The sequence below is a fragment of the Thamnophis elegans genome, chromosome 6 (genome assembly GCF_009769535.1).
Source record: "Thamnophis elegans isolate rThaEle1 chromosome 6, rThaEle1.pri, whole genome shotgun sequence".
Lineage (NCBI taxonomy): Eukaryota > Metazoa > Chordata > Lepidosauria > Squamata > Colubridae > Thamnophis > Thamnophis elegans.
The window spans coordinates 78047788-78062361 of record NC_045546.1 but is presented as its reverse complement, the minus strand read 5'-3'; the positions used below and the strand labels follow the sequence as shown (position 1 = coordinate 78062361).

At 43.3% G+C, this 14574-nt stretch overlaps 1 protein-coding gene across 1 annotated transcript in view; it reads left to right on the top strand.

Moving 5' to 3' along the window:
* The window catches only part of CTNNAL1 (catenin alpha like 1), a 66198-nt gene that overhangs the window by 30972 nt on the left and 20652 nt on the right, over positions 1-14574 (top strand). Inside the window, exons 4-9 of the mRNA XM_032219349.1 lie at positions 240-359; positions 3738-3827; positions 4165-4335; positions 6029-6229; positions 9530-9616; positions 14393-14551. Coding sequence (XP_032075240.1) covers positions 240-359; positions 3738-3827; positions 4165-4335; positions 6029-6229; positions 9530-9616; positions 14393-14551 — 828 coding nt within the window. The remainder of the gene's footprint in view (positions 1-239; positions 360-3737; positions 3828-4164; positions 4336-6028; positions 6230-9529; positions 9617-14392; positions 14552-14574) is intronic.

Here is a 14574-nt window from a genome sequence, read left to right as displayed (position 1 = left end):
AGCCAGATAATACATTATAGATATGTATAGCCATTATGGGAGCAATAAATAAGCCTTTCATCCAGTAATACATAAAGTTAAACTGCATTGTCTATTGAAAGAGTACATAAATAATCTTGACTTGCCATGCAGAATTGGTTGCATCTTAAAATAGAAAACAAGAACTGATTTTTGAGAAATTCTAAATTTGTCTTGTCAGCGATCTATCACTCATGGTTTCTTTTCAACATATTTGACAGGTCCTTATGACAATGGAACAGTTAGAGAAAGTGAGCAGTTTTCAGGAATTTGTGCAAATATTCAGTCAGTTTGGAAATGAAATGGTAGAATTCGCCCATTTAACTGGAGAGCGACAAAATGTAAGTGCTCGATAAAAGTTCTTATCTGTTCAATGCTTTGTAGAAAACATTAGCAAAATTACTTCATTTTCAATTCTGCCATCTTACAGAAAAAAATAGTCACCTGGTTAGAAACTTACAATTGGTGTTTATAACGTGCGCACCCAATCTGCAATTTATCAAATATTGTAAGATATAAAAGTACCTCTGAACAGTGAGATCCCATCTGAGCTGTCATGGTTAATAACCATAAAAGGCAGAATACCACTGACTTTAGTCGTGACCCGTCAAAACCGCGGTCCACTAAAGCGCGCCCGATCAAAGCGCGTACGTGACGTCATCAGCAGCGTGACAAATAAAATAAAAAATAAATTAAATTAAAATTAAAATTAAATTACAGCAAGCCGATTCACATAAAGGTTAGGGTTAGGGTTAGGGTTACGTTAAGCGTTAGGGTTAGGTTTAGGGTTAAGTTAAGGGTTAGCGTTAGGTTTAGCGTTAGGTTAAGGGTTAGGTTTAGGGTTAGGTTTAGGGTTAGGTTAAGGGTTAGGGTTAGGTTTAGGGTTAGGTTTGGGGGGGTTAGGGTAAGGTTTTCGTGTTAATTTTAAATTTACCGCTCACAGCGTGCCGTTTTTGTCGCGCTGTGATGATGTCACATACGCGCTTTCGTCGAGCGCGCTTTAGTCTACCGCGGATTTGTGGTGGAAATCACTTTAGTAATACTAGGGATTTTTAGTCTCAGCAACTGTTCTAATGGAGCCACAGCAGCAGTGTTTCCTCCCAACTGTGAAGTTCTGGCAATCTTGGATGACCCAATATTTGCAAAAGTACAAAAGGAAAAAAAAAATAAAGTAGAAATATGCTGGGAAACTGCCATCGTTAAATAAAAAAACAAAACCCTCACAATAGCCTGCGTAGTATGGAATGCTGACTGACCATCAGTGGGAAAATGTTCTTAAATAGATTGCTGGGTTAGCAGAAATTCTTTGTCAGCATGTAGACCATTGTGAGAAGTCTTGCAAGTAGCTTCCCACTTGAGCACCCAAGACTGCCCACCAGAATTTGCCAGCAAACTCCTATACTAAAGAAAAGCACCTTAATTTTTGTGCAAAATGAGATGTTTCGGACAGGCATAAGACACTAATGTTGCTTAAACAAAGAGAAAGCCCCACATCTAGTTCCAAAAAGAAACCAAAAAAAAAAAATGGTGTTCCGGATGTTTTGGACATACATTGTTGCCTTGCTCTCTGTTGCTATCTACCAGGGGTGGGTTCCTGCCAGTTCTATAGAAGAGGTTCCACAAATCTACAGTGTCATTTAGAACCGGTTCCAGCTCCCTCCCCCCGCCCGTCCGGACATCAAGATGAAGAGCGAGAGGAGGAATTCTGGGAGTTGAAGTCCACAAGTCTTAAAGCTGTCAAGTTTGAACACCCCTAGGGTTTTTTTTTTCTAAAGGGTTAGGGGTGCAAGGGTCTTGTAACTTGACAGCTTTACGACTTGCTCATTTCAGTGCCAGAGTTCCTGAGCCAACGTGACTGGAAGAGGAATTCTGGGAGTTGAAGTCCACAAGTCTTAAAGCTGTCAAGTTTGAACACCCCTGGGGTTTTTTCCTAAAGGATTAAGGGTCTTGTAACTTGACAGCTTTAAGACTTGCGTGCTTCAAATTCCAGAGTTTCTGAGCCAACATTTTGGTTGCTAAGCAAGAGCGTTGTTAAGTGAGTTTCACCACATTTTACAAGTTGGCCACGCCCACCCAGTTCACATGGCTGGCAAGCCACTCCCACCCAGTCACATGCCTGGCAAGTCACTCCCACAAAGCAGGCCACGCCTATAGAAGAGGTTCTAAAAAAATTTGAAACCCACCACTGCTATCTACCTTGAAGAAAGTGGTAGAAAAGTATGGTTACTGGTTTAGTCTCACAAACAATTCCTTTAATTGTTCTATACTAGCAGACAGCTCCTTTAATTCTGTTGAAACCAAATCTATCTTACATCTAAATTGTTAAATCTTTTGGATTCCTTCTCTGTAACTTCTACATTGTAAAAGAAAATGTTTGTGTTATGTCTGTGGAATGCTTTATTTTGTTAAATCAGAGATATTTTACTGACAGAACCTATTTCAGTTGTCATTCTCACTCTATTTAGAATTCTAAGAATTAGGCAAAATTAACATCTTCATCAATGACTATAATAAAGAGTAATAGTGTTTCCCCCAAAATAAGACCAGGTATGGTTTTTTTTTGGACCAAAAGACCCATTAAGTCTTATTTTTCAGGGAATGTCTTATTTTGCGTCTGGTACCCCATTCCCTCCCACCATCTGCTTGCCTGCGGACGCAACGGCTTACAAGGCTTCCTAAGGCAGATGCGCTTTTCACCCGGATGGAGAAATGATGGAGACTCGAAGCTTCGTCTGCTGGCAAATGGGACGCTTTGAAACTGAGCTGAGCTCATTGGGATTGCCGGCCTCCCCACCCCCCACCGCCCCCCGCCTCTGCCGTGCACATTTTGCCAAGAGGGAGATGAAGCTTTGCCTTCTAGCAAATGGGATCTCCGAGTCTCCCTCATTTCTCCATCCAGGCAAAAAGTGTTTGGGCACCTATGGGGCGCTTGGGAACGGAACATGAAATCACATGAATCTAATAGTTCAGTAGCAGCGGAAAATCTGCCCCAAATTTCTCTCCATATCCCATTTTTGGTATCTGTCGTTTGTTTTAATAATTAAAAGAGATGACACGCTTTGTTTTTCAGTAGATGTTCTCTACCTCCCTTTGCCAAGAATTATTGTTTTCCGTTAGGTTAGGTTAGGTTTATTAAACTTGTATGCCGCCCTATTCCCGGAGGGACTCATGGCGGCTAACAAACCAAAGGGAAGGGAACAATATAAAAACAAATAAGACAGGAACAAATTAAAAACTCACAGCAGCCATAACCATTCGAGTGGGGCTGGGAACTCATCAGCCCCAGGCCTGCCAGAACAGCCAGGTCTTAACGGCTTTGCGGAAAGCCTGAAGGGTGGTGAGGGTCCGGATCTCCACGGGGAGATCATTCCAAAGGGCCGGAGCAGCCACAGAGAAGGCTCTCCTCCGAGTAGTCGACAGTCGACATTGGCCGGCGGATGGAATTCGGAGGAGGCCTAGTCTGTGGGATCTAATAGGTCTTTGGGAGGTAATTGGCAGGAGGCGGTCTCTCAAGTACCCAGGTCCGATACTATGTAGGGCTTTATAAGTGACGACTAGCACCTTGAAGCGTATCCGGAGACCAATAGGCAGCCAGTGCAGCTCGCGGAGGATAGGTGTAACGTGGGTGCATTCTGGACAAGCTGAAGTCTCCGAATGCTCTTCAATGCTCTTCAAGGGCTCCGAATGCTCTTCAAGGGATTTTGCTTTTCTTTCTTTAGGATCTGAAAGATGAAAAGAAGAAAGCTAAAATGGCAGCCGCTAGATCTATTCTTGAGAAATGTACCATGATGCTCCTCACTGCTTCCAAGGTAATTTTTTTTCCTTTTTGTTACGAGCAAAACAAATATCTTGAGAGCCGCTCTCCAGAAAACATGGGGACAGCATTGACTAAAGCCACATCAGTCAGCATGTCTAGAGATTGGAAAGCTTTCTGGGGGATACCAGAGGAAATGTTGACAAATTCAGTGGCTAATTGACTGATAAAGCCGCCTTGGCTGATTTGCCCAGGGTGGGACGACACACACAAACACACATTAATGGGATTAATGGGTAAATAGCATAGAAAGATCCAAATAGTGTTGATGTATCGATTATTTACCTGCTTGCTTATTCCTCCCCCTCCTCAAATTATTGATTTTTTTTCAGACGTGTTTAAGGCATCCTGATTGTGAATCTGCCCGTGTTAACAAAGGAGCAGTGTTCCACAGAATGAGACTAGCTTTGGAACAGGTTATAGAGATTGTAGCAGACACTCGGCCCAATGGAGAAAATGAATCGGGCCCAATGAGTATCTATACTGGCATCAAGGAATTCAAGGTATGAATCAGATGAGGCTTTTTTTGGAGGGTATTTCTAGATGCAAGAGGAAAAAACATTTCATTGGTTTCAATTAGAACTTTCCAGTGATTTTCAAATACTTCAGTGTTCTGGGCCCCCCCCTCTCGTTCCACACCAAAGCACTCCAAGCCAAAGATACTTTACAGAATTTAGTAATAGACAGACAGGTCCTTGGCAGCAAACCGGCACAGACAAGCCGTTGGAGCTGCCACCAGACTTCGACAGCGAGGGGCCCTATGAGTCGGCTCTGGAGGATGTGGAGGACCCTGGACAGGGTTCCAACTCTGAGCAGGGCACAGAGAGGCTGGTTGGCCACCAGGAGGCGCCTGAGCCTTGGACCAGTGGGGAGGAGACAAGGGAGAGTGAGCTGGACGCCAGCAGAGAGTTGTTCCTGGATGCCTGGCACTGAAGAGCTAATAGGCGCCAGGAACAGTTGTGCAGTTACAGGAGGTAATTGCACTCAGCTGGTGGTCATTAGGCTCCTCTCCAGACTATAAGAGGACTGCTTGTGCACACGCCCCTTTTGCAGAAGTCAACGCAGGAACAAATGTTGGAGAACATTATTGTGAGCTTGGCAGGCTGGATTGCTGCCAAGCCTTATCTGTGCTGGATTGCTGCCCAAGCTTGTCTGTGCCGGTTTGCTGCCAAGGACCTGTCTGTCTGTTAATTAAATGCCGTAACTTATCTTTGGCTCGGAGTGTGTGTTGGTGTGAGACGAGGGGTGGTCAGAACAGATCACTAAATGAACTGTTAATAAGTCGAGGACTACTTGTAATAAATATTACTGTACAACTAACACATGCCGTCTGGATGACTTTTCTATAATATAATCTTAATCTTCTACCTCACGGGAGTAGTATGGATTATTTCTCTTGCAACTTTGCTCATTTTAACTTTTGAGGGGAGATGGGTATATGAAAACTTGACAGATCACCTGGGAAGCTGCTTTGCACAAATATCATCTGGTACAATTCTCTATTCATATCAGCCGTTTTACATAGATGGTTGGGTAGGTTATTGCCATGTGGGAATTGAAATAGTCTCACTGAAATCCGTCATCCTTTCCATAAGAAGTGTGTATTCTGAAAAGAATGCAGCAGGATGTGGGTTTTCTCTCACCCATGTGTAGGACATCGGTGAGAGAACCCCAAATCTTCACAGTCCTAACCAGCAGTTAGCCCAAACATTAGTAAAACACCGAATTAACTGATATGTGAATCTTAGTTGTGAGACATGCATAGTCATCATAAAGACACTGAGTTGCCATTTTTAATTCGATCAAAAGATATTTCGGTTCCACCACAAAACCGCGGTAGACTAAAGCGCGCTCGACGAAAGCGCGTACCTGACGTCATCACAGTGCGACGAAAACATCACGCTGTGAGCGGTAAAGTTAAAATTAACATGAAAACCTTACCCTAACCCCCCCAAACCTAAACCTTACCCTAACCCTAAACCTAACCCTTACTTTTACGTGAATCGGCTTGCTTTAAAAGCGCTTTTTAAAGCGCCCTTTTTTCTCCGCGGTCGTATTTGTCATGCTGCTGATGACGTCAGGTACGCGCTTTAATCGAGCGCGCTTTAGTGGACCGCGGTTTTGTCGTGCCACGGATATTTCAGTCTTTTTTGTTTTATTTTTAGCATATCATGCATCCCTTCCCCCTCTTTTCAGAATAAGGTGGAAGGTCTGCGAGAAAACCTTTATCTTCTACCAAGGGAGAACCTTCGAGCATTGCTGCGTCTTGTCCTTGAACTCACAGAAGATTTTACTGATTCTGCTTATACAAGCCATGAAACACGGGGACGGATCTTGGAGCTCTCCAAGCAAGCAAAGTTGGAATTGGAGCAGTTGCTATCAGCCTGGATCAATGCTGTAAGGAACACTTTTTTTCCCAGCACAACCCTTTGTTGTTGTTGTTGTTGTTTATTAGTTTTGTATGCCGCCCACTCCCGAAGGACTCCGGGCGGCTCACAATAAAACAGGGAAAGGGAAATAAATAAGACAATACAAAGAATTTAAAAATGCACAACATTCACAATTGAGGCGGGGCTGGATATTTCAACAGCCCCCCAGCCTGTTGGAACAGCCAGGACTTGGTAGCTTTACGGAAGGCCGGGAGGGTAGTAAGGGTCCGGATCTCCACGGGGAGCTCATTCCAGAGGGCCGGCGCAGCAACAGAGAAGGCTCTCCCCCGAGGGGTTGCCAGCCGACATTGGCTGGCAGATGGAATCCGGAGAAGGCCAAGCCTGTGAGATCGAATCGGTCTTTGGGAGGTAATTGGCAGGAGGCGGTCTCTCAGGTACCCAGGTCCGATGCCATGCAGGGCTTTATAAGTAACGACTAGCACCTTGAAGTGTGTCCGGAGACCAGTGGGTAGCCAGTGCAGCTCGCGGAGGATAGGTATAACATGGGTGTACCTGGGTACACCCACAATCGCTCGCGCGGCTGCATTCTGGGCTAGCTGAAGTCTTCGAACACTTTTCAAGGGCAGCCCCATGTAGAGCGCGTTACAGTAATCCAGTCTTGAGGTGACGAGGGCATGAGTGACTATCTGAAGTGCCTCCCGATCCAGGTAGGGTCGCAATTGGTGCACCAGGTGAACCTGGGCAAACACGCCCCTGGTCACAGCCGACAAATGGTGATCTAAAGTCAGCTGTGGGTCCAGGAGGACTCCCAAATTGCGAACCCTCTCTGAGGGGCGTATAATTTCACCCCCACCCCCACCCCCCCCAGGCTGAGAGATGGAATAGTTTGCCAATCTTTGGGAGGGAACATCAATAGCCATTCTCAAACTGTTTGTTTGAGAACTAATACTGGTACTCAGCTTATACACTCTGCCTGATAACATGTATCACACCACTATTGCAGATTCTATCCTTGCCATCTAAAACCAGATTTATAAATGTTTACCTAAATCAGAACAAAATCTCAATATAATTCTTTTTATAACTTTTATCCTAGCATTAGTAGTCAGATTCAGAAAAAGATATATGCGGTACATATTTGTCCTCTGCTCTGCTACTATTGGTTGCTGTTGTAATTTATCCTACATACAGTAGTGATCTTTATAGAGAATGGGACAATAGCACCTACTACTCTCAGCTAATATGGGTAACGTAAAAATGTTAAACCCCAATACATGTGGAGAACTGCTAAAGATTTAAATTTTCTCAAAATGTAGAGAAGAAATTAAATTCATGTAGAACTGAAATACAGGTGAGCCTTCGGATTAAAATTGGGAACCAAACTGCCACTGCTAAGCTAAATGGTTATAAAGCTTTATAGCAATAGCAGTTAGACTTATATACCGCTTCATAGGGCTTTCAGCCCTCTCTAAGCAGTTTACAGAGTCAGCATATCGCCCCCAAAAATCCAGGTCCTCATTTTACCCACCTCGGAAGGATGGAAGGCTGAGTCAACCTTGAGCCGGTGAGATTAGAACCGCTGAACTGCAGATAACAGTCAGCTGAAGTGGCCTGCAGTACTGCACCCTAACCACTGCGCCACCTCGGCTCTTATGCCACGTGACCGTTTCACTTAGCCTCAACAGTTCTTACAGTCCCAATTGTCATTGTTAAGCAGTGACCTCAGGGCTCAGTAAGCAAACTGATATCCTGTCAATTTCACCCTCGATTTTGCTTGTGGGAAGCCAGCAGGGAACATTAGGAATTGTGATCATATGACTGTGCTCATTGTGATGTCATAATTGTGAGCAGGGCACCGAAAACCTAGATGACAAACATGTGACCATGAAAACACTGCCACAGCGGAAACTCTTAAGGACCTGTTATAAGTACCACTTGTTCAGAGCCGAGGTGGCGCAGTGGTTAGAGTGCAGCACTGCAGTCACTTCAGCTGACTGTTAGCTGCAGCTCGGCGGTTCAAATCTCACCGGCTCAAGGTTGACTCAGCCTTCCATCCTTCCGAGGTGGGTGAAATGAGGACCCAGACTGTGGGGGCGATATGCTGACTCTGTAAACCGCTTAGAGAGGGCTGAAAGCCCTATGAAGCGGTATATAAGTCTAACTGCCATTGCTATTGCTATAGAGTGCAGTACTGCAGCCACTTCAGCTGACTGTTATCTGCAGTTCAGCGGTTCTAATCTCACCGGCTCAAGGTTGACTCAGCCTTCCATCCTTCCGAGGTGGGTGAAATGAGGACCCAGACTGTGGGGGCGATATGCTGACTCTGTAAACCGCTTAGAGAGGGCTGAAAGCCCTATGAAGCGGTATATAAGTCTAACTGCCATTGCTATTGCTATAGAGTGCAGTACTGCAGCCACTTCAGCTGACTGTTATCTGCAGTTCAGCGGTTCTAATCTCACCGGCTCAAGGTTGACTCAGCCTTCCATCCTTCCGAGGTGGGTGAAATGAGGACCCAGACTGTGGGGGCGATATGCTGACTCTGTAAACCGCTTAGAGAGGGCTGAAAGCCCTAGGAAGCGGTATATAAGTCTATTTGCTATTGCTATCACTAGTTTGAATGGTCATTGAAAAATAGATTGTAACCTATCTGCAATATTGCTTAACAAATTAAATATATTTTATTGGCTTTAGAACATACCATATATTAGAGCAGTATATCTATCTGTATGCTAACCTGTGAAGCCATTGTTTATAAATTACAACGGTTGGGTTCACATGTTCTTCTAAATTAAAGTTTGCTTTGTTTGGTTTTGGTTAGTATGATATATGAACACAACTATTACGGTTTGGAAAACTATGTAAACAAACACTGGATTAGTATGATGTATCAATCCAGCTAAACTTGCCATATTTGTCTTGTCCATATTAAGTGTATCAACAATATACTTAAGGACAAATTTTGCGAAATAAGAACAAAAGTGATTATTGTCATTAATTATTCATATGGAAACTTATTGAGTTCTCATATTGCACTAAACCATAAACTGGTTTGATTTTAGCACATTGTTCATCCCTGCGTAAATCAGTCAGTTGTTTCTTATTCAACAAACCATGATTAAACCATGGTTCAGCATGATATATGAACTAATGTAGAATTCATGCGCCTCTATCAGGCATATCTTTTCAAAGCCACGTTTCAAGGTTCAGTGAGCCTTATTTCCAGATAAAATTGCTATTTTATTTTAAGATATTATTTAAAAAAAGCAAATGGCATGAATTTGTGGGATTTGTAATTGTTTTTGTTTAGCAAAATCAGAAGAAAAGAGAAGTCACAGAGGACTTGGAAATATCCATTCTAAAAGTGTGCCAGTGCATGAATGAGCTTCAAAGAGAGGTAAGTTAGAACCAGAGGTGGGTTCCTACCAGTTCGCACCTATTCGGTACAACCGGTTCATCAAATCTACTAAACCGGTTAGAAGAGGTTCCACCAGTGGACCCGGAAAGCAGGCCACACCTACAGAAGAGGTTCCAAATTTTTTTGAAACCCACCACTGGTCCTTGGATATGATTATTCTACACTATCATGCTCATATTCATAAAACTCAGTGCCTCTGTGAAAGGTAAGGATGACTACTGCGTTTGTGGTGCAATCAGAACATTGCGTGTGTTGAAGTTGTTTTAACGCAAACCAAAGATGCCTTTTAAAAAACAAGTTTACATCATATTCTTATGCAGGCCAGTGCTGTGTGTGAGGTAATTTCAGGTGGTTCTGACAAGTGTCGTCGGCATCTTCATATCCGGTCACATGGGCGGCAAGCCACTCCCACAAAGGAGGCCACACCCACAGAGTAGGTTCCAACAATTTTTGAAACCCACCACTGGTTAGAACCCAGTACAATCCGGAATATATTTGGGCTATGTGCAATTTCCTCAGAATGAATTATTATAATCTCAATAGAGATATAATGATATAACAGTTTTTCCAACTGTCTGACTTTGTCATTTAACCAGCAGGTTGTTTTGAATGGAACAAGTCCAGTTTATGAGCTGCATAGATGTTGGTAGCCTTGTCAGCCTTTGCTGTGGCCCTCCGACCTTGAATAACTGATGGCATAGTTTCCTGCTTAGACTGGAAGAAACAAAATTCTCAAAAAGAGACATAACAATTCACAATGCATTTCTCAAAGATTACTTTCAAAATCTCTCTCATTCACAGGTGTGAAATGGCTTTCAGCTACAATTCCTAACCCCCCTCACCTCCTAATAAATCTTGGTCACCAAACAATGTTCATCCTTCACCCAGGAAGGAAGAGCACAGGCCTATGGAAAGAACTTACCTGAAAGCCCTATGCAAGTCAATTTAATCAAAGAAAGCAATAAGTACATGAAATCTTATTTTATAGATCCATATTACCATTAATTCAGGGGACGCAGTGGTTCAGTGCCTAAGATGCCGAGCTTGTCAGTCAGACAGGTTGGCAGTTCAGCAGTTCGAATGCCTAGTGCCACACCCGAGTGAGCTCCCATGACTTGTCCCAGCTTCTGCCAACCTAGCAGTTCGAAAGCATGTAAAAATGCAAGTAGAAAAATAGGAACCACCTTTGGTGGGAAGGTAATAGCGTTCCGTGCGCTTTCGCCGTTTAGTCATGCCAGCCACATGACCACAAAGACGTCTTCGGACAGCGCTGACTCTTCGGCTTTGAAATGGAGATGAGCACCGCCCCCTAGTTTCAGGAACGACTAGCATATATGTGCGAGTGGAACCTTTATCGTTATCTTTTTTATTACCGCCACATTACTAGGATTTTACCATCATCAATTCCTCCTCTTGCATACACACATTATACCAGTACAGATTCTTTTTTAGTCTAACCAGCATTTCAAGGATCAAGGAAATTGCAGCCCCCAAGTGTGACAGACTGTAGTTTTCAGTAGCTCTGGTTAAGAAGACCCATGCTTAAGCATGTTGAAACTTCTCCTTGAGCTGCCTCTGAGTGCCGCCTCAACAAGGTCTCCATTTCTCAGAGATTTGGGCACAGAGAGAACTTCCCCAACAAGGGACGTTAGTGGGTAGTGTCAAGTGATGAAAACAGGGTTGCAATTGAAGCTTTGTCCCTTTTGTACATTTATCACATTTTCGTGGCACGTCAAAATAGCGGTGATAAAACCACGTCGCTAAAGCCGCGACGTCGTCACCGCGATGTCATCACCACCACGACAACAGCGCAGCGGCAGAAGGGCGCTTTAAAACAGCGCGGCGGCAGAAAGCCGATTTAAATTAAGGTAAGGGTTAGGATTAGGTTTAGGGGTTTGCTTTAGGGTTAGGTTTAGGGTTAGGTTTAGGGTGCTGAGTGCTTCAGAAGGCGCGGATTTGCCCTCCGCGGTTATGTCATCGCAGTAGGGTCGCATTTTTCCTTAGCGCTTCGGATGGCGCGGATTTGCCCTCCGCACTTATGTCGGCACGGATAAGGGCTTCGCGGTTTTGTGGTGGAACCTCACATTTTGACAAAAGCATTGGATCTCGCAGATGCCTTTGTTCCCAGCAAGTGTTAATTTTTGCCGAAGACTCTGGGATTTGAACATAATAATCTCTACATGCAAAGTATGTATTCTTCTACTGAGCAACAGTCCCTTCCCAAGCTATAAATGAGTGGGCTTGTTTAAGAAAAGAACAAAAGCAGAGAAGCCGTTTAGCCTTACTGTCCTTAAGAGTACAACAGTTGTGTTACCCACCATTGCTGTTTTTTAGAATTAGAGAGAATTCTACGGCGGATAATCGCCTACGTGGAAATCCTCTGAATTTGTGACAAAGCCTCTTATAAGCCTGATTTTCTGCCCCAGGTGTTATGTACTATCCTGTAGATTATTTAGCATACTTTTGATTTTATTCCAGATCACCTAGTTCCCTTCTGGGAGAAGAGCCAGGATAAAGTTGGGGTTATCCTTTCTTAATCCTGTTCTTTCTTCTGGCAGATTGATTGTTTGTTTCGGGGGAGGGCCTTCTCTGTGGCTGCTCCAGCCCTCTGGAACGATCTCCCCATGAAGATCCGGACTTTCACTACCCTCCCGGCCTTCCGCAAAGCAGTTAAGACCTGGCTGTTCCGGCAGGCCTGGGGCTGTTGAACTATCCAGCCCCACTCGAGGTTATGGCTGTTGTAGAATTCTGAACTGTTGCTTTTTATTTTATTTTTTGTATCCCCTCCCTTTTTATTGTTAGCCGCCCCGAGTCCCTCGGGAATAGGGCGGCATACAAACTTAATAAATTGAAATTGAATTGAAATTATTTGTAGCAGCAAAGATTGTTGCAAGAATTATGAACAATAATAATACGAACAAACAATGCTGAAGAAGAACACTATAATTAATCAAAATTCTGCACTAGAAATATTTTAATTAATTATGAGACCTACTTCAGTGAATTCTTATTCTGCCCACATTTTCCTTTTTTGCTGGAAGCCTTCAATACCCAAAAAACCCCTAACCCCTAACAGAAATGTTATAAATGTTCTTACTCTTCTCAATGCAGGCCTTTTCAGATTTTTATAGTGTCACCCACATTTTTTCATATATATCTTTGCGACCATGAGGGTTAGATACTTGCGATATTTTTTTAAATTAATACTGTTGTTATCAGGAAGCAGTTTTCAAGTCTGCATCCAAGATCTCTGCCTATCAGATAATACAATCATTTGCTGATATGTAGGACTAACAAGTCTAATAGGATGCCATCGTCCAGAAGGGAAATGATAAATGGTTTAGTAAATTCAAACTGGAAATGCTTTGCTCCATAAGCCCTATATTAGTTCATCTTTTTTCTACTTTGAACAACTACTACTTCAGAACAACCATATATGTTTGAGATTTTTAATACAGATAGTGTTCAATTTACAACAGTTCATTTAATGACCGTTTGTAGTTACACTGCACTGAAAAAAGTGATTTAATGACCATTTTTCACACTTTGCAGCAACCCCATGGTCAGGTAATCAAAATTCAGACAACTGATTCATATATTTATAATTGTTGCAGTATTTCAGGGTCATGTGATCCCCCTTTTGTGACTTTTGACAAGCAAAGTCAACGGAAACCAGATTCCCTTAACAACCATGTTACTAAGTTGTTCTGACCCCCTCCTCCATCCAGTAATGAATGCCAAGACAAGCTTAACTGGAATGTACTTTAATAGCAAGGCACCAAAACCTCGGTGGCTGAAAGCCAAGCAGAACAAACGGATAAGGACCTTGGCAGCAACTCAGACAAACTCAGGCAGCAATAAACACAGATAAGGCTTGGCAGCAATCCAGTCTGCCAAACTCACAGTAAATGTCCTCCGACATTCAATCCTGCATTGACTTCTGCAAAGAGGGGCGTGTGCACAAGTAGCTTTTTATAGTCTGGAGAGGAGCCTAATGACCACCAGCTGAGTACAATCACCTCCTGTAATTGCGTAATTGTTCCTGACGCCTAGTAGCTCTTCGATGGCGTGCATCCAGAAACAACTCACTACTAGCCTCCGGCTCACTCTCCTTTGTCTCCTCCCCACTGGTCCAAGGCTCAGGTGCCTCCTGGTGGCCAATCAGCCTCTCTGCGCCCTGCTCAGAGTCGGAACCCTGTCCAGGGTCCTCCAAAGCCGACTCATAGAGCCCCTCGCTGTCGGAGTCTGGTGGCAGCTCCAACGGCTCCTGCTGGGCCACAACACTAAGTTAACTGCAGTGATTCATTTAGCAACTCTGGCAAGAAACGTCGTAAAATGGAACAAAACTCACTTAACAAATGTCTCACTTAGCAACATAAATTTTGAGCTCAGTTGTGGTCCTAACTGTATACCTTGCCCTATTGAATTTTTTGTTATTGTTTAACACTGTGTGAACTAAACCACAGTTACATCTGTTCTTGGTTAAGCAGCTTTATCCTCTTCTCTATATAAATGCAGTTAATGAGTTTTGACTATTTATTCCTTATTGTTCATAATTTTTTTTGAGCTTCATTATATAGTCTACAATACTAGTTCAGAAAAAATATGTTGCCCACAAAAAAATGTTGAACAGCTACGCCAAATGCCCAAACAGAAACATCAATGGCTTTTGTGCAGATGTTCTAATTGCCTGGAAATAACTACTACTTGCTCCAAGTTCCCGTTGTTTTGTGTTAATTTTTCCACTATCAAAAGCTCCAGTGTGCAGCCATATCCGTCGCAGCAGACCTGATAAAGTTTCATTCTGATCACCTTGCTTTGAAAGCGCTGAAAGCCTGCGGAGTGGAAGGAAATATAGAAGCCATTGCAGAGCACAGCTATAAGCTCTCTGAACAGAAAGACCAATTGATCGAAGTAAGTTTGGGTTATGTTTAAAA